The sequence below is a fragment of the Porites lutea genome, chromosome 14 (genome assembly GCF_958299795.1).
Source record: "Porites lutea chromosome 14, jaPorLute2.1, whole genome shotgun sequence".
Taxonomy (NCBI): Eukaryota; Metazoa; Cnidaria; class Anthozoa; order Scleractinia; family Poritidae; genus Porites; species Porites lutea.
Window position 1 is genome coordinate 4,019,936 of NC_133214.1, and position 22,362 is coordinate 4,042,297.

At 38.8% G+C, this 22,362-nt stretch overlaps 4 protein-coding genes across 4 annotated transcripts in view; 2 read left to right on the forward strand and 2 right to left on the reverse strand.

Moving 5' to 3' along the window:
* LOC140924220 (dnaJ homolog subfamily C member 27-like) overlaps positions 1–695 on the reverse strand; it is a 4,526-nt gene extending 3,831 nt beyond the window's left edge. Inside the window, exons 1-3 of the mRNA XM_073374256.1 lie at positions 577–695; positions 367–432; positions 29–68 (exon numbers count right to left, since the gene is read on the reverse strand). Coding sequence (XP_073230357.1) covers positions 29–68; positions 367–432; positions 577–645 — 175 coding nt within the window. The 5' untranslated portion in view covers positions 646–695. The remainder of the gene's footprint in view (positions 1–28; positions 69–366; positions 433–576) is intronic.
* An 81-nt stretch (positions 696–776) lies between these two features.
* LOC140924497 (peroxisome assembly protein 12-like) lies at positions 777–4,153 on the forward strand. The gene is made up of 2 exons (XM_073374522.1): positions 777–1,652; positions 3,544–4,153. The coding sequence occupies exons 1-2, from the start codon at positions 792–794 to the stop codon at positions 3,757–3,759; spliced, it is 1,077 nt and encodes a 358-aa protein (XP_073230623.1). The 5' UTR covers positions 777–791; the 3' UTR covers positions 3,760–4,153.
* Positions 4,154–6,635: 2,482 nt separating this feature from the next.
* Positions 6,636–7,927, reverse strand: LOC140923885 (dnaJ homolog subfamily C member 22-like). The gene has a single exon (XM_073373903.1). The coding sequence runs from the start codon at positions 7,877–7,879 to the stop codon at positions 6,800–6,802; it is 1,080 nt and encodes a 359-aa protein (XP_073230004.1). The 5' UTR covers positions 7,880–7,927; the 3' UTR covers positions 6,636–6,799.
* A 552-nt stretch (positions 7,928–8,479) lies between these two features.
* Positions 8,480–22,123, forward strand: LOC140923883 (uncharacterized). The gene is made up of 14 exons (XM_073373902.1): positions 8,480–8,729; positions 10,076–10,105; positions 11,121–11,411; positions 11,707–11,754; positions 11,920–12,202; positions 12,637–12,698; positions 13,206–13,321; positions 15,699–15,785; positions 16,619–16,744; positions 17,405–17,543; positions 17,937–18,010; positions 18,913–19,025; positions 20,039–20,200; positions 21,381–22,123. The coding sequence occupies exons 1-14, from the start codon at positions 8,480–8,482 to the stop codon at positions 21,448–21,450; spliced, it is 1,851 nt and encodes a 616-aa protein (XP_073230003.1). The 3' UTR covers positions 21,451–22,123.
* Positions 22,124–22,362: the final 239 nt, after the last annotated feature.

Here is a 22,362-nt window from a genome sequence, read left to right on the forward strand (position 1 = left end):
CAGGGTTTAGCACTGTCTATAGACCTACCATAATCGACTCCCACTGTTGGGTGGTAGCTTTTAGAAAACTAAGAAGGAAATATACAATGATCAGAATTAACTTTCCTATCATTAGAATATTACATTCAATTATTAAATTTTGTGTTCTAATGAAATCTTCTTCAGGGAATAAAATTAAAATAATAATATTTTGTCTGCCATTTTTCAATAAACAATAATATTCTGTTTTAAAGTATGTTAATAGACTGAAATTATGGTTTTTCTTGACGCTTGTTTTCTGTCACGCCTGTGATCAGGTGTTCTTTTCAGGAGAAGCCTGGCGGGAACCTGATCGCAGGTTAAGTTAGAGTTAGATCATTTTTGCACCTTTTTTTCACAGAAGTTCTTCACTAGACAAGTCTTCCCCACGCCGTCATTTCCTATGCCAACAACCTGGTGCAATAAAAATTATTTTAAAGACTCCGAGTTAAGCTTAATACAGTATGATACACAAGAGCTGAGAACTGTAAAAAATGCATGTTTCGACGACTTTGAGATAGAAACCTGTTGTCCTCTCCCTGTAAAATAAAGCACTACCTTTATCCAGAATAAAGATCCAGCGATCTCCTGCACTGATTTTGTCAAATGCCCTGGTTTTCTATCCATATTCTCGACATTACGAAAACGAATTTTCTTTTGTAAACAAAATGTGGAAAAGTGTTTCGTTGCTTTGGGCAGCGGTTTTGCACTGTTAATGGGTAGGTACTTCATATATGATTAGCGTGGCTACTCAGCACTTTCCAACTTTCAAGATGGCGGAATTTGCAGCCCATTTAAACCAAGGAACGACCAATGCAAACCCTACGATATTTGAGATAGTCGCCGAAGAATCTATGGCGACAGTCCTTAGACCTGCTGTTTCTTATGGCTTGAAAGTTTTAGCAACCTCAAATCCCGACAGATGGGGCTGGTTATGGCGTGTAGGCGACGAGTTGTACGTCATTTTAAATTACATTGTACAGAATCACTACCTGAAAAACTTTGGAGGGTCAATCTCGGAACACTTTTATGGTCTTAAAAGAGCGATCAACGTTGAAAATGGAGATAGCAGTGGACGGATTTCAAATTATCACAGATACTTGTCGTTAATAATGCTTGTTGCGGTTCCTTATGCAAAACTCAAACTTGATCAACTTTTCGAACGAATAAGGGAAGAAAATGTGACCGGATATCTAGCCTCCTACTCTTCCAGAAAACGCTCATATTTCCTTCAGCTGAAGAGAGTATTTATCTATGTTTATCCCTGGTTGCATTTTACTTGGGAAACAGTGATACTGTGTTATTATCTGTTGTACATTTTCAAGTTTTGTAATGTTCATTCTCCTTTACTGCACGTCATTGGAGTCTCACTTCAAAGGCTTACAAGACAAGATATGCTTGCACACAGCATGCAGAATGTTAATACTGGCTTATTCAGCGGAAAGACATTGACTGAAAGAATATCAGCCATTCCAAGATCACTAGCACATTTGCTGGCGTCAGTTTTAGCTAACGGTCTCCCAGTCATTGTATTCTTTTTGAAGTTTATAGACTGGTGGTATTCAAGTGAGAACAAGGGAGCAGTTCAAGCTGTTACACAATTACCAATTCCACCCCCACCTCCTCAACCTAAGGTAAAGTGCTATTTTTGTTAGTTCCATCATAGTTCAGCATGGAAAGAAAGTCGTGTCTGATAGCTGGTGGCTAGTGGATTTTGCTACTGGGCTAGTGATTTGTTGTTCTTAAATTTCCTGACAGGCAAGTGCTGTTTTTTTTTGGAAATTCAAATTACAGAAGGATTGTAATGAATCCTGCTAATCAAAAAGGGTTTTGGGGCTAGTTGAAGTGACTTGTGGTCTTGCTAGCTGCTACGGCTTGCCCGAATGGCAGGCTGTAAAACTGACTTTCTTTGCATCCTGTAGTTAATTAAAGTGGAATGGTTGGGAAACCATTTGTGATATGTTTTTGTTAGCTTTTTTGGACCTGACTGTGCACAACTTTCAACAGCATTCCTGTTATTTTGAACTTAGTAACCAATAGAAACATTGCATTGATTTATTCAGTCATAATTTGTGAACCGAAAACAAAGGATTGTGCACAGTCAAGGAGCTTCCAACATAAACTACAGCACCACTGTTTTCAACTTTAATGTTTGCCAGCTTTCTTAACCAGTCTCTTCTACTATCTATGGTTCTATTTGTTATTGTTGTTTAACCTGGGGGGAGGGGGGTACTCTCATATCTTAACTACCAGGGAGTATCACTGAGTCTTTGAGACTCTGGACCTGTTCCAGGCAAAAAGAGAGGAATTTGCACCACTGTTTCAGTCAATTAGCAAAAATATAAATGCACACAACATTGTTGTTGAGAAGTTGTTTGTTCTTTGGGTAATAGAATGTATTTAAGCTTGATCAAGAATATTAGTGGATTATCAGGGAAAAAATTCTGACCGTGTTCCAGTCAGTCAAAATGAAGTAAAATATACTCATTTTCCAGAGATGAAGGTTGAGTTTTATACCCTGTTCCGGAGTCAGCAAGGCAAAAAGCATATCCTGTTGGGCGACACATACCTGTTTAACCCACATATGGGAGTACCACCTCCCTCCTGAGGCTGTTTTGCATGTCTCCCAACATGGTTATCAACAAGTCTCAGGAGATATTCTGAGTGGAATGTTTCCTGAGACTGAAGGGTATAGAATGGTACCTTGAAAAACATTGGTAATGGAAAATTTTGGCCTGATCTTGAAACCTCGGAAGCAAGTTTCCTTTTTGAGTGAGTTTTGCATCTCGGTATCGTGCATTTTTTTGCCAACTAGTCTCAGAGTCTCAGATTTGTCATTTTTTTTTTCTTACTGTTAGTCGAATTTTTCAGAGTTCATGGGTACAGCTTATCGAAATGAGCTAGTTGTTTTTAAAAGGCAGTAAAACAAGACAAAGCAGTATATTCATGGTAGGCTTTCACTGAGTCATTTTCTTTAGCTTTATTTGTACCATTACCTCCAAATTTTCGGCACTTAGAGTCTCAGGTTTGGAAATTTTAGAAGTAAATTCTCCGGCGCATGCTGTAAGTCTCAGTCTCAAATTTTGAAACCAGGGTCTTGAATTTACCATTCTATACCCCTAGACTGAGATGCAACAACAGGGAAAAGGAAACTGCATCAACTATCAAAATAACATAATGCACCCTAAACTCAAGTTGATCAAGGGGTTGAGAGAAGCATTATAAGACAATGAAGGATGGAGGGAGCATACGGAATATCTGCAAACAGCATTTATGCCAAAATGAATTGCTTGATGTTGAAGTTCTGAATCCTTTTTGATCTGGTTGTTTTCGTAGATGAATAGCTTTGCTTCCTATTGTCTTTCTTTATCAAGTCGAGGGGACCAGTGGGGAGGGGTAATATTGTGCACCCTGGAGTTAGGGGTGGGGAGTGCAAGTGCTTCATATTCCATAAGCTTCCTCCCTAATATTAACTCTATTTGAAGACATATTTAGGTGGCTTAGGTGTTTTTTGTCTTTTTTCAGCCTGCCCAACATGGCGTAAAGCTTCCACCACATCCTGCCCAGTGTCCCCTTTGCAAGAAAGTTTGCACCAACCCAACAGCACTGTCATCATCTGGTTATGTCTTCTGCTATCCTTGTATCTATAAGTACCTTAACCAACATGGTTGCTGCCCAGTCACTCACCTGCCAAGTGCTTCAAAGCAACTTGTTAGACTGTATGTTGATGACACAAATTAGGAAAGAAGAACAGTATTGTTGCCATGTTGGAGACAGTGTTGGTAGTATTATAACATGGTTAGTGTCCTGTTTGCACAGGGTATCAAGGCAACTTGTTAGTCTGTAGGTTGATGACACAAACTAGTAGGGAGTAGTATTGTTGGCATGTGGGAGACAGCACTATAGCATGATTAGTATTGTGTCACTTATCTGCCAAGTGCTTCAAAGCAACTTGTTAAACTGTATGTTGGTGACACAAACTAAAAGGAGACAGTATTGTTGCCATATTGGAGACAGCATTGGTGGCATTATAACATGGTTAATGTCCTTTTCCTTATCTGCTAAGGGCTGCAAAGCAACTTGTTGGACTGTAGGTTGAAGACACGAACTAAAAGGGAACAGTATTGTTGCGATATTGAAGACAGCTTTGATAGGGTTAAATCATGGTTAGTATTGTGTTACTCATCTGTCAAGTGCTTGTTAAACTGTATGTTGATGATGAAAACTTGTAGCCAAGCTAGAAACGATATAGTCAGAAACAGTGTAATATGTAATCCAGACACTCATTTTGCATGTGCTTCAAAGCAACTCATCGGACTGAATGTTTTTGTTTGAAATACCAGTACCATGGCCATACTGAAAAAAAAAAAAAAGAATTAGGACATGGATTCTGTCCAGGCTTCCACTTTGCAATGGCTTCAAAACAGCTTGTGAGATTGTTGTGAATTGGTAATGGAGTGCACCGATGTTGGTAGCCTGTTCCAGGCTCCAAGGTAGTCGCATTCATGAAATTGATAAAGCGCAGTATCTGATAGCCTCCACCTTTTCCCCAGATCACGCACTTATATTTTCATGTGCCTTTAACTTATGCATCATCCCTACTATCCGAAAGCCTGGAAAAGGCTATGATGTTCGAGACTCTGTTGCCAGTTGTATTACAACATGGTTGCTGTCCTGTCAGCTCATCTTTTAGGTGCTTTAACCCTTTAAGCCCCCAATATCCACATATAAACTCTCCATACTGATCTTCATACATTTCTTAAAAGAAGTAGTTGAGAGAGTTTGATAACAGATCGAAGCATTTTCTCTTTAGTGATCATTTTATTAATTCTCATAAGCATTTCTCTTGGAAACATATGGATATTGTTAGGAGAAAATTGATGATGGCCACTATTGGGACTTAAAAGGTTGAAGGAACATGTTGGGTTGTATGCTGTACAAGAACAGTTTCATAGTGGTAGCTTGAAATCTCCGCGAAGTTTGCTTTCTGGTCATCGATGTTTGAAGTTTTTCAAAGTCAGCTTGCCAGGCTGAATGTTGATGAAGATGTTAATTTTAAAAGAAACTGTAGCACTCCCGGGGGGGGGAGGACTCCTGTATGATTATGAAACAGACCAGTCTAAGTTCAAAAAGCCATTTGGTATTATTGTTTCGCAAACTTTATCATGTGTTTAGTTGAAATTAATAAATATCCTTGCAGGGATTTAAACATTGCTTGCACGGTCCATGTGTTCTTTTTTCTACTCAAGTACATGTATGATCAAGGCCGTGTTGTTTGAAGATTAACTAGCATTGATCATGAGGGTTAGTCGACCACAAGATTCATATCAGTTTACAATATTAACCCAGGATTAAAACTAATCAGGCTTTAAACAAATTGGCTGAGGGGTTCAAACTTCTTACGAGGAAAATCCATGGCATTTTGCCCTTAGTTACAGTCCTGGAGTGGTATAAATAACACCCATGGCTGGACGATGAGGTGTCTCAAGGGTACTGTCAGAAATTTGCCTACCATCTCATAGGGGCCAAAGATATATGACAAGCAAAGAAACTGAGGCCATTTATTCGACAATCAAACTATGGAGATCATTGAATAGAAAATTACTATCTTAAGTTCTGGATAAATGAGCCACAGGCTACTTTTCCGTTACGTAGAGGATCATGAATGCCCAATGTAACAGCTGAAAGCTTAATACAGTTAGTCTCCCTTACTCCCTCTTTGGGGAGAAGCATTTGCATGAAAACCCTAAAATGCTGGAGGGAAGGGGGGGCATTACTCAATAATGTTCTATATGGGGAGGCTCCCCTCAGGTCAGAAGCATATTTGCCTCAGGTCCAATCCCCTTACCCTTTCATATACCATTTTTGACAGAAGAGGCTCTCCTTCTCGTATACCTTCTATATCAAAATGGTACCCCATTCACATACCTACAATCAAGGACACTCAACTTGGGTCACGCTGCTCTGATACCTGTCTTTCTCTCTTCCAGTGCCGTTTCGTAATGGTTTTTCAGTGGAATTGTCCAAGTTTGAGGCCAACATTGAAAGGGAAAGGGAAAAGGAGGTTGAGCACAACATGTCAACGATATTCCTTCAATAACTGACCCCAGTTCTAATTTCACAGATTGTAGTTAAGAACTTTGCATCCCTCTGCTGTGTAAAAATACACTCTCTTCACAAAACAAAAACATTTTTGTCTACTTTTGTACAGGCACAAATTGCATCTGTTAGCCCTTCTGAGCCTTTACATATACCTTACATATACCTGAAACCTGAAAAGACCCAACCCCTCCCCCCCCCCCCCCCCCCCGCTAAGGTCCACGGTTTTCAAAAGTAGCTGGCCGCTGCCAAAAATCGCCACCTACATGTACTTGGTTAGTAATGGCCGGCTACTCTGCTTGGCATTTCTTTACGGGGGGCGTTTTTTAAATAATATCTTTCAGGACTGGCCACTTACTTTGACAACTCAGCCATCTACTTCAAAACTTTCTGACAACCTTGTATATGCCATAATTTACAGTGAATTCCCCCCTACTCCTTGTAAAAAAAAGCAAAGTTGACAGACAAAGAACAGTTGTAGAAATTTGAAGTCAAGATACTTCTGAATCACCCACAAAAAGAGCAAAAAAATGTTTAATTCACAGGTGGGATGCAAATCACAGTTTACACAACAGATAAATAACCAGTTACTTCAACCACCTGTTACAAAGTAGTCCACATGTCAAAAACTATAATTGCTATATAAAATATTTACTCTTTCAATCTAGAAAACTATCTTGTGTTAAAATTCTGAGCGATCGTGTCCACCGAAATCGCTTCTTGTCCTTGTGTTCCTAGAGGCTCTCCGGGTTTTGATATTGGAGAGAATTTCATAAGCTTCTTGAATTTCCATGAATTTCTGTTGCGCTTCCTCCTTATTGTTTTGATTTCTATCTGGATGCCATTTCACGGCAAGCTTTTTGTATCGTTTTTTTATTTCTTCTTGAGTTGCATCTTCTGTAAGTCCAAGTATGCGATATGCGTTTTTCTCTCCTCTGGGATCCAGAGCTTTAACGAACTCCTCGTAGACATTGTCCCAGCCACTTCTCTGCCCCTCTTCGTACAAACCCCAAAATACATCTTTGAACTCAAGCCACACCGGGGACTGGAAGAAATGGTTGACAGCATCGCGTAGTTTCACTGTTTCGCCATCCTCTGTTGTAACTTGTGCATTGAAGTAAAGGAATGAGCTCCACAGACAGGAAATAACGACGACTCCAACAGCGAGGTACTGTACTCGCTTACACAGTGTCTTCGTAGGTGCTTTCTCTTTACGAAATTCGCGATGGTTTTGAAAACATATCGCTGCAATCAAAGCCACATACATATTCCCAGGTTCGTCACTGGTAAGAAAAGCTAAGGCAGCGTAGGAGAGAAAAGCTCCTACCAAAGGATACTTGAAATCGCCTCTTTCCCGGCCGATATTTCCAACAAGATACACGCCAACCGCTACGCCAAGCGGTACTAGCAACGAAGGAAGCCATTTTGCTTCCTCTGGTATGGCTAGTCGAACAAGAATACCGTAAAAATATCCAACTAGCATTTGCCCAGCAAATCTAGTCACGCTAAAAGCTGGCTCCTTGCGGAGTCTTATTTTTCGTTTTAGCTCTTCAACGAAGAAAGCCTCGTCGTTAGCATCGTCCACGTACTCTGGAATTCGCCAAAGATCACGAAACCAACCCAGACCAAAGAAGCCACCGATCGTTGACCACCAGATAAAGGCTTGAATATCTCGGCCGAGATAAAAATGATGTAAACCGAACCATCCCCACATCAACCATATAATATAAGTTACTAACAGGCTCTTTCGATTTTTCGCCATACTAACTTTCCAGGTTGTGCAGTAATGTGGTAGTGTGACAGATCAGATTTCCACAGATGTTTACACTTATTCACCTGGCGAGATTTGATTGGTTAATTTTTTTGTAACATGGCCGTCAATGACTGGTTCAGACACGAGACAGTCAGAAAAGGTATCCAGGGTGGGATGGGAGGGTAGGATAAGTACAGTTGTAGAAGTTCAGGTTTTTGACTCATCCTTTTCCAGATTATTTGAAACAGAGGAAGTCAACTGTTTTGGTTAGTAATCGTTGTATACGTTCATTGAGATGGAAAATATCTGAAAGCTAGGTTAAAATGGTTAAAAATAAAATCTGAAAATGGGTTAACGGTCTTCTGTGAAGGATTTTTTTAGTACGTAGTTACTTGGATAAATAACTTACCCTTGAGCTTCAAATTTTCTTAATTTACGGGAACAACTCGGTCGATATATCAAAGTCGTGATCAGTTGTGTGACCGGAACCGGAAATCAAAATCTATTAGTAATCCCATGAGGCTTCATGAGCTCATCCTCTTCCTCCATTGCAAGTAGGTTGACATGTCCTGCAAAAAGTGATTCGAAGTTCATCAAAATAGCAACGATATGAGTAGCTATAGATCTCTATTGTTGGAGCTATCCAATAGCTTAACAACTGCAGACCTGCGGGAGCTGAAATTCCTGTGTGGAGATGTTATTCCTGCCGGTAGATTGGAGAGAATCAACCAGGGATTTGAACTTTTTAGCGCTTTGGAACAACTCAACATGCTGTCAGTAGAGAACAGAGATTTCTTAGCATCCAAACTGATTGCTGTTAACAGAAATGATTTAAGAAACAAACTCTTAGGAATACAAGGTAAGTTATAGCTCAAGTCAGTTATCTCTAGAGAATTTTCTATTATGGGAGATAGAAGCAAAGTTCCTATGGGATGAGCAGTCTGCTCATTATTAAACTGTTAAGGAACTACAGTTATAGGCCATGATCGATTGTGCATTAATTTAATAAGCTTATAAACACGTTGAGATTTTCCTTAATGCTTTATTAAATCCATAAAATTTATCACATTGAAACGTCTTTTGATCCAGCTGATTTGATCAATGTTAGTTTTAGTACTTCATAATATATTATAATGGCAAAGAATCAATTTTGAACATAGAAGTAATGTCCAGATAGGGGTACATGTACACTTTCTGAAATTTTTATATTTCATAGCTTAGGAAGAACTGTACCCAGTTACGTTGAAGACTCCAGGGTCTATGTTATTCACAAATGATTGCAAACCAGAGGGCATATTCTTACTGAAAAACTCCTGGAAATTGTGTGAATGGAAATAATGACCTGTCTCTTTATTCATTTAATGCCCAACTCCTTCATGAAAAGATTTCATTTATGCCATCTAACTGGGATTTGTCTGTGAGTCTGCTGGAAACCTGTCAATCTTCTTCTCAGGGTTCGCAAATACGCCAAATTTGGCATATTTTACGCCAAAATTTTTCACATGACTCCACTGAGGTTACGGAGGGAGTCACTTCGACTCCACAAAAATTTTCGGTAACAAACAGGGAGCCACTTCGACTCCAGAAATTTACGGTAACGAACACAGTTTTGTCCTTGCCTTTTTCGCAACAAATACAATTTACTTTAATTGTAAACGTTGTAAACCTTAATTAAATCATCGAAATTAAAGAATTATACTGCACAACAAAACAGGAAGAGGGTAAATTACGATCAAAGTTTACTCAATCACCGCCATCATGGATTTGAGCTTTCCAGGTCAGTGGACCGCCACAGCTACTTCGTGTCTCCCTCATGATAGTGTATACATGCCAGGACCACATGCTGGAAAGTCTGATACTTGACTCCAAAATTAATATTCCAAATTGACTCCAAAATTTGTGAAGCAGAAGTCACACAGACTCCACTCATCAATAAAATTTGTAAACCCTGATCTTCTGGTCTCCCAATACAGGCCACTTAATCTCCCGGATAAAAATGTCTCTCAGCTTTTCTTTACTATAGAATGTGGAATTTAACCTCAAATTTTGATGAAGTAGGATTTTGTTGTTCTTTTTATCTAAACACCCTCTCTGCTAGCAGATGCCTCTTCAACCCTTGTCAGCAATTGAAAATAATTAGTTTAGTGTTATTATAGATTTATTAAAATTTTGTTGTTTTAAATATTTTTCCTTTTCCTCTCGCAGGGGATCCAAATGCTGCAGGTCTAGTACCAAGTAAGTACACACAATGACTGATACTTGATGCAATTAGACCCAGTATTGAACTTCACATGTAACAAACCTAATACAAATGCTCAAAACAGGTGTTTCTTGGTCTTGTGGAAACCATTGTTGGTTCACCTTTTTTTGTTGTTTGGATCTTGTTCAATGTCTTTTCAATCCTTTGTATTACATCATTTGCTGTTTGCGACCAACTGCAACACCAAAAAACTACCCCAGAATCTATACTCTTACTCAATAACAATTAGTTTTGAAATTCAATGTGGTTTGCACAGGCCTTGAAAAGTCCTTAAAAAGCGAAAAAAAAAATGGAAAATTATGGGATATCATTGAAGAGTCCTTGAATATTCTTGAAATGCTCCTTGAATAAAAATAACCATGATAAGCTTCATTAAAAACAGTACTTGGTGCAAAGGAAAGATTTGAAAGCACGGAAATATGCAAATTTTCTCGGTGATCATAAAAGATTTTTTTTTGTTTTCGGTGTTTCCAGCACAGTTCATTTTCCATTATTTGAAGTACCCTAGGAACCTTGTCTTCCTGGGGGATGGTATTGCAATAACTTCCTTCCACCTACGCATGTGAAAGGTCTTGACACTTTTACGCGGAAAGGAAGTACGCATATTTCACTATTGTTTGTCATTCTATGTCAAATTACAGGAAAGCAAAGTCCTTGAAAAAATGATTTTGGTCCTTGAAAAGTCTGATTTTTTTCCCCAAAAAATTCTGTGGCTAGGTAGTGATGTGGAAGTCTGGGTGAGTTGGGGAGGGGAAGAGTACAGGAAAGAGGACAGCCAGCCAGGAAAATAGGGGCTGGAGTCGGGACTGCAAGGTGTAACAGCCCAGGAGCAAGAAGACTTGGACCCCTAGTCCTCTCCCCTGTGTTAAGAGCAAATTCAAGTCCTGCCATAAGCTCAACTTGATGCTCTGACAAATAAGAAATTTGGAGGAAAAGCTGCCTTGCTAGTTTTGATAATTGTTATTTTCCTCCATCTTTGCTACATTGCAGCTGGTACAGCAGTGATGTTACCATCAAATGTAAACAACAGGCAAGTGTCTGAGACATTGCTGCATGATCTTGTGGAAGACCTTAGTACCAGCTGGAAAATGCTTGGTCGACGCCTTGGTATTCCCGAGGGGGCCATTACAAATATTGACATGGAACATCGGCGTGTAGTAGAAAAGGGTATGGCGATGTTTGCTGAATGGAAGAGACGGAGAGGTGAAGGTGCCACAGTGGGGGTTTTAAGAGAAGCCCTGGACAAAACAGGAAGGCGTGATCTGTCAGAAAGAGTTAGAGGTACATGAAAAGTAAATCTTTGGTTTTTTATCTGTAACATTTTTTGATGATATATAAACTTTTTCACATAAGCTCCGCTGTTAATTTCTTCCAACCAACATTATTGACAAGTTTGAGTAACTTACATCCACAACACCATTATCATACATTGCCTTACCAAGAAAACAAAGAAAAATCAAATTTTCAATGGTGGCATTTAAACCACAATATCTACATTTAACTGAAATATTATGTTTCACTCTAAATTGAAAATTTAGTGGTCAGTGTTAACTTTAATACTTTTGTTGTGTTCTAGATATTGTTCAGGCTGAACAGCAAGCGATGATGAATACCACTACAACAGGTTTGTTTTACATCTGACAAAGTGCCCAGTGATCACTTTTGACTTACCTGTACATTTGTGCTTGGATGAAAAGGAAATGCTTGCTTTTGCAATAACCCTATGATATACATGGTTTCTTCAATTTCTTCTTGGTTTATTGACTACAGCAATATGCTTATATAACAGGTTCTCCAATAGAGGAAAGACAGCCATTTCCAAATTTAAATCCACTTAGGCCAGCTTTGCCAATTATATCACCAACAAGTACCCCAATTGGTACAGCTGCACATCGGCGGTCTCAACAGCCAGGTAGGGTCCCTGTGCCAGTGACTGCAAGTTTACGGGAGCCTCAGGAGCAAGCTGAGCCTTTGCATCATGCAGCTCCGAATTCCTCCGCCAGCACAACAGATCTTTCTACTGGCTCAACAAGAATACCTCGCCCTCCTGGGGCTTTTGATACATTCTCAAGGTTTGAACAAAATTAATTTGTGTATTTGACTGTTTAGTCTTATATTTACATGTATAGCTGGAGGAAGATGGAATCCATCAGGAAATCGAGTAAATTCAACTTTCAGTGGACAAAAGCCTTGTACCAGAATAATTTAAGGTTGCTTTTAAATCGAATTAACTCCCAGCCTGTTGTTAAAAATTACTAAAGCCTTATCAGCTTTGAAAAGGTTGGGAATCTCCATCAGGTTGAGTTGTTGTGCAATGATAGTGAGCTTCTGCAACAGGATGGTAAAGAGATGAGGGCAGCCAAAAAATTTGGTGTGACAAAGAATGTTTTGAGTGGTTATTTTTATGTTTCACTCAACTTGGTGGCAGCTGACTCACTGTTTGAATATTATGATAAATTTCATGACGCAGCTCCTTTAATGGTGGTGCAATTTTGTTTTATTTCAGGCAACCAATCCCTGAACAGGCCGCAGCTGGGAGAGAAGTGGATGTGCAAGATTCAGCAGCAGGTACAGTAACAAATGCATTACATATTCTACAGACTACCATCAATGACTCACTTCAGAAAGCTGGTTTACTAACTTTACACCACGTCTAAATCTCAGTTAACTATTACTGACACTGTACAAATGACTTATTGATGGACTGAAGCAAAACTGACAGAAAATGACTGGACAACCGAAAATTTGACTAAGAATAAACGATTGTTTAACTTTAACAAAGATCTATCAAAATGAACCAATGACATAGAGTCTTCTTAGCGAATGACATCATTGCTTAACTGACAGATGACCAATAACATTGCAACTTAATTGATCAATCAGATCAACAACCAGAGTTTAATTCCATCAATTGACTTGATACAACTCACTTCAACTCTGAAAATGACTACTGCAGAGGTTATTGAAATGTCAGTCACTGTCAACAACAGTGCTATTCAGTACTAAACTTACCTGGATGATCATGCTCAACCTACTTACTGTATGAAATGACTCTTGGGTTCAAACCTTTCACAGTAACAGATGCCCAGGTGGACCTAGAGCTCAAAGGAAAACTTCAATCTGATGGATGCTTCTTGGATCCCGAGAAGTATGATCCGGTGAAATTCTTAGGATCTGGAGGATATGCTAAGGTAAAGGGTACAATATTAGTACAGTGTGCATAGAGGATATTGAGGCCTTCTTAGGGGGTTTACGCATGTTCTTTGTCTGAATTTCAAAACTGTTTTTTTATGTAATTGAAGAGGAGACAATGTTGCTGTTGGTATTTTATCATTATATTTGGAATTTCCCTGTCGCTGTCACAGATTGAACCCATCTTTGTGTCGTTTGTTGCCATTTCCTCTGTCTTGCATCGCTGTATCAAGGCCATGATGCTTGTGTGAATTTTACCCTAACAAGGCCTTGATATTACATGGCCATGCAAAGATATGAAACATCTCTTCATGAGATCAAAAATATTTCACAAGTGAGCCCAGTGAACAAGTTAGTTATAAACATTTTATTTTTCAACATGTGATGAGAAATCATTTTTTGTATCTCCAAGTGGTCATGTATTGTTTTATTTATTATTTAAACACCAATGAAATACCAAACAACCTCACTTTACTTTTTTTTTGCTTAGAATGGCGCAATATATATTTTTAGCCATAGCAACTGTGAACTTTGCACATGTGAAGCTATCATGTTTTTGTGTGAAAGCTCATCTGGCATTTCATTGGTGTAAAATGATATAAAGAGAGGATATTACATGGCCGTGCAGCGATGCAAAATTTCTCTTTTAGTGAGTGCAGCAAATGAGTGAAATATTTTTCAATATGAGAAGAGAAATTTCGTATCTCCACGTGGCCATGTAGTGTTCTATTTACTACATAAACACCAATGAAATTCCAAACCATTTTCGCTTAAATGTTTTTTTGTTGCAAAAGGTGTGATTTATTATGTAGCCATAGCAATGGAGTTCACGTGTGAAGATATCATGTTTTTGTGCGAAAGCTGACGTGGTATTTAAAGGAACAGTATCCCGTTACTGCGCATGCACCAAACTTTGATTTTTGGACAGGATGTCGCGAAATCAAAAGATGCGAGGAGAGTAAGAGAACCTTGAAAAATCCGTTTGCATCGCGCTTGACCGGATTCAATACGACACTAAAACTCCTCAGGATTACAGATCAATGATATATTGTTCCCTTTGAGTTTCGATTTGGGCGGAATCGGGATTTTTTGGCGTTACTTTTATTGCCGTTGGCCGGACGACCAAAACATTGGAAGCACTTTGATGCCGATTGAAGGCTTATTTCTTCTGCTAGCTTCCATACAAGCTCAGATAATTGTGAAAGGAATACACAGAAATGAAACGGCAACAATAAAGACTGTAAGAAAGAAACCATTGAGACATTGATGTGACTGAGGAGATCTTGTGGAGGGGAGCTTCGTGAAGCAGAATGTTTTGCAACGACGCGTTAGTAAACTAACGGCCGACAAAATCAAACAAACAGGCGCTACATGTTTAGAAAAACTAGTGCCATGAAATCATAATATAATTTTGGACTAACCTTTCTGATGATTCATAGCGTTGAGATTGCATTTTTATTTATGTCTTTCAAACGTTTGAGGCTAGAACGCGAGCAAATCAGGCAGATATTACTAGACTTGGAACAACTGACCTCTGACACGAGTTTCAAATTAGAAAATATGTTTTTAAAGCGGGCGGAACGAGATTTTCGGGTCCCGAGGCGGCCCAGCTAGCGATAAAATCGCGATAAGTCTTCGAACCGCGAGCCAAATTTTTATGTAAGACGAAAGACTTCTTTGAAAGTCTAAAATATTACTTGAGAATATAAACAACAAATCTCTGTCGGCGGTGCGGTCCGGAAGGAAATCTTGTCGAGTCAATATGACAGTTCTATTGTCTTTTGAAGAAAAACCAGATGATGCTTGCGCGTGCGCATAATCGGGACACTGTCCCTTTAATTGGTGTTTATATAATAATTTTCTTTAGTTTTGTTTCTGAGTGACTGAAATATTTTGGGTCCAAGTGTTGGCTCACTTCCATGATCAGAATACCCCAGGGAAACTTTTAAAATTAGAATTTCACCTATTTATTATTTATTATTATTATTATTATTTATTATTGACAAGTCTAGGAATTTACTTGTCCATTTTACAATGCATCACAGATGAGCAAAAATGACTTAAAATTTTAATTTAGAGGCTCTTTAAGGCCCTTCTTGATATTGTGCAGAATTACTCTAGTTTTCATTAGTTATGAGGTTTCCTAGGGATTGTGCGATCAGGTGCAATTTTAGACCATAATAATATTGGCCGGGGAATTATGTCTACAGGAACACTTCCAAAAATGTGATTCTTCATTTGAAGTCTCTGGACACAGTTAACTACAATGAAAATTTCACTTCTGATTAACATTATTTGTGAAGTTTCCTTAAACTTTAAGTTTGGTTAACTCTTAGAATTTTAGGGGCAAACTGAGGCTTGATATTCTTATAACAGGTGTATCTTGTGGTTGAAAAACGAACAGGCAAGAAAATGGCTTCTAAGATGTGCGATTTAGGGGCTAACACAAGTGACACACAAAAGGTACAAAGTTGTAACTACAATTTATAACATTATTGTTCTGTTAATAGTCACGGTAGTGCAAAAATATTTTTGTGTTCATTTTTCCTGTCCATTACCTGGGTATTTCTTGGATTTTGGTTTGCTGGTCTGAATATGAAGTTCTCCAGAGTTTGTAATGAAGGCATGTAGTGAGATTTTCAGAGGGATTGAGTGAATAAAAGATAAAAGTGGTAAAGGTCTATATTTTACATTGGTAACCCCCCACGCACTTCCACCACCACCACCACCACCACTTTCTACAGGAGTTCTCCATTTCATGGGTATTAAAAACTACTCAAAGCTGCTCGGAAAGCATATAAGTTGAACAAAGGATTTGACGTCGCTACTGGGAATCAAACTTGTAACTCCCACTCAGAAGGCTGTGGATGAACCAACTATGGACTGTCTTGTATTAAGGTGGTGCAAAGTACTGAGTTTTGAGGACCAAATCCTATGGTGTAACCATTCAAATGAAAGCTACTGAGCAGCACTTTTATGTGGTACTGTTTATTATCAATGCTGTACAAGGTGCTTCTAACTTTTTAGTCTGTGGATGAATTCCTATTGTGTGACCATTCCAATGAAATTTTCTGTGCTGTACTTTCCTGTGGTGCTGTTGATTATGCTGAACAAGGTGATTCTAACTTTTGAGTCTGTGGATGAAATCCTATGGTGTGACTATTCAAATGAAAGCTACTGAGCAGTACTTCCTGGGGTACTGTTTATTATGCTATACAAGGTGGTTCTAACTTTTAAAAAATTGTGTTGAATTTTAACTTTTGTCACTTGTGGTTTATTTTTCATTTTTGACTTAGGCAGTAGAGTCTATGGAAATTGAAGTCACGGCATTAACTTCGTTAAAACACGAGCACATTGTTGAGTTCTTTTTTGTGGAACGTATTCACAATACCGTTCTTCTGTTTCTGGAGTACATGGAAGGGGTAAGAAAAACTGAAGTTAATCAAAATATGTTGGCTTTAATTTTATATATAAAAGTTAAGATAAAATCAATGGGATTTGGTTTAAAGGGAGTAATGTATGAATAATGCAAAAAATTGTAAATTAAAGATATGCAATTTAAACCAGAAAAATGGAGCAAATGTAAACTGGTCAGAATAGTTAACTGCAGGATTTATAAAATTGAAATAAACCCTACATGTCCACTAGCTGTATAAATCATTGTAAATAACACTTCACCGGTTATTTTTCTTATTATTTTATTTACATGTGCTTCATATTTATTTTATTGTTTTTTACTGTTTTTTTTTTCGGTAAATATGTTTGTATCATGTATATCATGATATGTTTGTATCATGTACATCATGTAATTTTCGCCCACCCGGGCCGACTTGATTTGCCATGCTATTGTCGAGAAACGCCCCAAAATGCTCATATTGGTATCAAAAATTTGTTAGGAGAAATGGGGCACGAATTTCCGTGTCGAACATTCCGGCCCGAAAACAGGACTACCTTTTCAGACATTCCGTTGTTCTCGGAAATTTTCCTCTTAAACGACTCAAAAAATCATGTTCTTAGTCTTTCTTCTTTCTTACCGGAATTTCCGCAAGCTTTTTGTAAACAGTGAACGTGTTTTCCGCCAGGGTACTCTACAAGACTTGGTTAGGAACAACGGACCTTTGCAAGAACCTTTGGTGGTTAAGTTCACAAGACAACTTCTTTCTGCTGTTGATTATCTCCACACGAATGGAAAAAAGCACATTGTACACAAAGATATAAAAGGTTAGGTTTGAAAAGCTGTTCCTTCTTGTACGCAAGCCTGAGTGGTTCAAGGTTTTCGAAAACAGGTTTTTATGTAAACGGAGGTTTCGTACAACGCTTTCCAATTTTTTCTGTGAGAACGCAAGCTTGAACATAGGCAGGCAATATACTGTACTTTCCCTGAATGAGTTGCTGCGTTTCTTATTAAATTTTACGACTTGCCATTGCGGCGCTGTAGTCTATACCGACGTTTATTCTCATATTTGCAAATAACATTAGAAGAACGTAGAAAACGTTAGTTGTAAACGGGCATATGTTCCTTTTAAGATAAGAAAATGTTAGTGTGGACATGGAACTTTTTTAATGGTGTGTGGACATTGTTTAAGTGTTAATTGAATATAGTGGATATTTTAGGCGTGAATATTTTGCTTGATGGCGCCCAGAAAAACATAAAACTGGCTGACTTCGGAATCTGTACAATAATGGAGGTAAGATCATGTCCTTTATATGTGATTTACATATTTAGGTATTTTATTTATCTGCCACACGATTACGATAATTACAAAAAGATGCCCAAAAAAAAAAAAAATGTAGGAAGAGATGGCGAGGAGGCCTAAAAGAAACTATAGAGCTTATGTTAATTAGGCCTCCTCAATTACAATTTTTCGAAGATAGTATAAAAATTACGGCGACGGATACAACATAATATGAGGTGAAAAATTAAACTAATCAATATTACGGAAGTTTACAAATGTTGAATATTAAAGGGCTTTTTCCCAAAATTTTTGTTGGAGTATACTAATAATTATTACAAATAAATGCCTTAAGTGCTCTTTTAAAGGAGAAAGGTGAGGAAGCGTTGATGATGTTGGTGTTTAAGGTTGTTGGTGTTTAATTTACATACGCCTATGCCCTGAAAAAGGGTAGTACTTACACTGAGTTCATATACCTGTCGCTTATGAGAGGTTTCAACCAAAGTAATCTGACTGGGAAAATTTTGCTGTTTTTGATAGGTGGTCGCTTAAGGGAGATATATATAGTCGCACATGGAGGTTCAACTGTACTCGTTTTTATTGCTAGCCGCTCGCACTTATAACAGATTTTTTGTTGTCTGTCTGATGATAGCCTCCAACGCAGGCGTTTTCAGGGGAGCTCGTATTTCGTCCCATGAAATACGAGCTCCCCTAAAAACACCTACGTGGGAGGCTAGCCTGATGACTACTGACTCGTCCCCAGTCGTCTCTCATTATTAGTATTCGGCGTGGAAGACTAGAACGGGCTCTTTAACAAAGCATAACCCAAGCGCTTCCCTAGTAAATAATTAATGAGTAGAGACAACTTAGAGACGACTGGGGACGAGTCAGTGATGACTACCCGTTGATTTCTACAGGAACTGAGAACTGCCACCGGTGGCCTGGTGACTAAAAATAATGTAGCGTCCTTTTATTGGACAAGCCCTGAGCTTCTCGCTGGGGAAAAATTTAGTCGAAATACAGACATATGGTAAGCAGAATTCGACGGCTTTCTTGCTTGTGGTGAAATTGACTTCATGTTTTTGTCTAGTTAATTTCACTCTCTTTGTCTGAGTTTCAGGTTTGTAAGTTATAACACTAGGCAGCGTTGTTACTGTAGCGAGTAATATCATCCTCCCCAAACATTGATGTCTTCGCTAATTTGTGGAGTTGACGGATTCCACGCGGGGGAGTTTACAAGATGTTATATTTCACGAGCCCTTCCTTCAGTTTTTACCCTGGGTAGCAGAGGTTTTTCTCGCGTGCGGCGAGGACTTGACAGAACCGTAAACCGCGCTAGAAAAGCCTCTGGCACCCAGGGTAGTCAGTTTTAGGCTATGTTCTTTACCGGATAGCTTTTACGCCAACACGAAAACTGCCGTATTGATTTATTTGATTAAACGCCGCGGCGTTTATTCAAGGGCGGCGTTTGTTTCCAAATCACTTTTCTTAAATCAGTGACAACAGTTACTGTAAGTCGTTTTTAAATATTGTTATTTAAAAGTTCCAATATCGTAATTGTCTGGATGGTGTAGATTACCACGTTGTACCGAGTTTTTTCTCATTATCCTCGTCGAATAGTCGCCGCAGTCTTTTGATAAGGTGCGGCGTTTTTTCCAGGTCTGCGTTTATTGGTAATTTTGCTTCCATCTGCGGCGTTTAATCGAATAAATTCAGTATATCAAATAGGGCCTCTGTTTACACATAAGATCGGTGATTTCGATTTCGAAGCTGCACCGCGACGATCTTGAAAGTGGATTGTCACATATCGGATAGGTTTCTGCCACTCTTTGTCACAGTGTTTTCAGCTGTTTGGACCGTAGGAGTAGGAAAGAGAACTGGAACCCACTGAGACGGAAGCAAATATTTAGGAGTGAGGACTGGGATTTAGTGCGCCAAACCCTCTCGGTCAACAGCTCCGGCACGATCTTCAAAGTCGGTGTTCTCCGAAATTTTGCTTCACTTCGAATTTGAGATTTCTTACAGTTCTTGCATTGCTTTTAGGAGTGTTGGATGTACAGTAGTAGAGATGCTAACAACAAAGCCACCTTTATTCTTTGAAAAGCTGTCTGTAAGGCAATCAATGTACCGGATTATAAACAATCAAGTTGAACCACCGACTAATTGTACGTCCCTGGCGTTTGGGTTTTTAAAACGGTGCCTTTGGTAAGTTTATTACCTGCATACCTTAAATGGCGGCTAGTTTAATATTCTTTTGTTAACTAAGTTCGTTCTTAAGATCACAATTTAAAAGATTATCTTATAGTAAGTGAGGTTATTTGGGCTGATTTAAGCAAGAGAATATTAAGCTTGCCGCCGTTTTTGGAATGAGTTTATTCTTTAGTTAGGGAGAGGTAGAGTAAAGATTGTCTTTCTTATGGTAGTATGGCTCTATGGCTCTCACAAATATATGAGTATCCTATTGAGATTTCTTACCTGGCTGAGAGAGCAGAACGTGTCTCTTTGAAGAAAAAAAAGGTTTTTACTGAGCCCATCCATATCTTTTTATTGTATCTTTTTGTATTTTAGGTCTCGTTTAAATGGACATGGCTCGTACAATCTTGAAAAGGTCTTGAAATTTAGTATTCGTTTTGAAAAGTCCTTGAATTCAGTTAAGGTCCTTGAAAAGTACTTGATTTTCTACGCCATTTGATTATTTTGCCGAGGAAAATTTGGCTCAACTTTGGTGTAAGAACCTATAAAACTCATGAGTAATGTGTGCATGAACAATATTTGATTTCTGTTTCTTTATTCCAAATGCAATTCTGTACCTCAGATACAATTACAAGTCAAAACCAGTCATTTTGCAAAGTGTTGTTGCTGAAAGTAGTATAAATTAATGTGCTTAACGATGGCCGAAGAAGCAAAAATCATAAATGACTTCATGACGTGTTTTAGCCAATAGGCTGATCAAAAAGGGCTTAAAGAATGCCAGATTATTACATAAATCTCAGTCCTTAAAAACTAAAATTTGTCCTTGAAAAGTCCTTGAAATTTGGGATCAATTTAGGTTTCTGGGAAACTGCCCACCTACCCCTCCCCTAAGCCAACATTTTGCCTTAAACGAGAAGTAAGTGTTAATTTTGGCTTAGGGGAGGGGTAGGTGGGCAGTTTCCCAGAAAGCTAAATTAATCCTAAATTTGTTTGTCTGAAGTTGTACGGACCATGTATGGATAAAAGTTGTCCCGGGACAGAGGGTCGCCCTTCCAGCCGAGTTAACTTACGCGAGCGTTTATATGAGATAAAAGCTGGCCCATTTGCCCAAGCCAAGAGCGCTCGCTAATACTGTGATTGTGCCGCCATTATATCCTCACATATCGTTTTTGTTCTTAACTTTTGTATTCAGTCCAAAGGAAACTCGCGCATCTGCTGTGGAGCTTTTGGCAGATCCCTATCTGAATCAAGAACAACAGTAATAAACGGAGGCTTCCGTCTGGTCACGTGGAGCGTGTTTGAACGCCACGTGCTTCCATTTAACAAAGAGAAGGAATAGGGCGACATCCAGTGGATAAGTCCCTTGGGTCCTCGTTTTCTCCCTAGGGATTTTAAATCGGGAGCTTAAGCGACAACGATGGTGACGGCAACGAGACGGTCTAGAAAGGAATAGGTTAAGATTAGCAAAACCGGACTCGTACACAGTAGCTTCTCTGTATTCGCGCTGTGATTAATGGAAATGATTAAATGAGTTCGCGGTGCATCAAGAGAAGGAAGTAAGGAAAACGCGAAGCTTCCTTCTTCCCAAGCGCCTTTGCCCGCGTCAATTTTCTTTTCGATACTCGTTTGCGAGAATAAACAAGTGGTGACTAGGTACGAGTCTGTAGCAAAACAACAACTCTGCATATAAATCACGCTTTTTAGTAAGTTTCTTTAGCGTCGTTGCACAACTACGACGTGACACGTCCTAATTCGTCGTCCTGTGTTTATGTCCTCGTTAAAACGTGATTTCAGAGAGTAGTCGTGCAGTGGCGGCAAAGAAATGTACCAAATAGTGTGATTTACGTGCGGAGTTGTTGATGCTTTAAATTAACCAAAAAGTGTTATGCTTATGAAGAGTCGCAATTTTGTCTATTAAACGTATAGTTTTTTTGACGTTCTCGTTACTTAAGCTCACAATTGAGCCCTAAGGATGTAACCTTAACGGGCTAGTAGAAAGAGGGTAGCTATTAGCAAAATGTTTATGAATTGGAAATCTAATCTTAATGTGAGTCCGATTTTCTTTCAAGGAATTTAGAGCGGTTTTGACACACACAAATGTCAATTTATTTAAAGCAATTTATCAGCCCTGTCTCAGGTGATAGCTAAACGAAAATAAAACGAATTACGGGCGA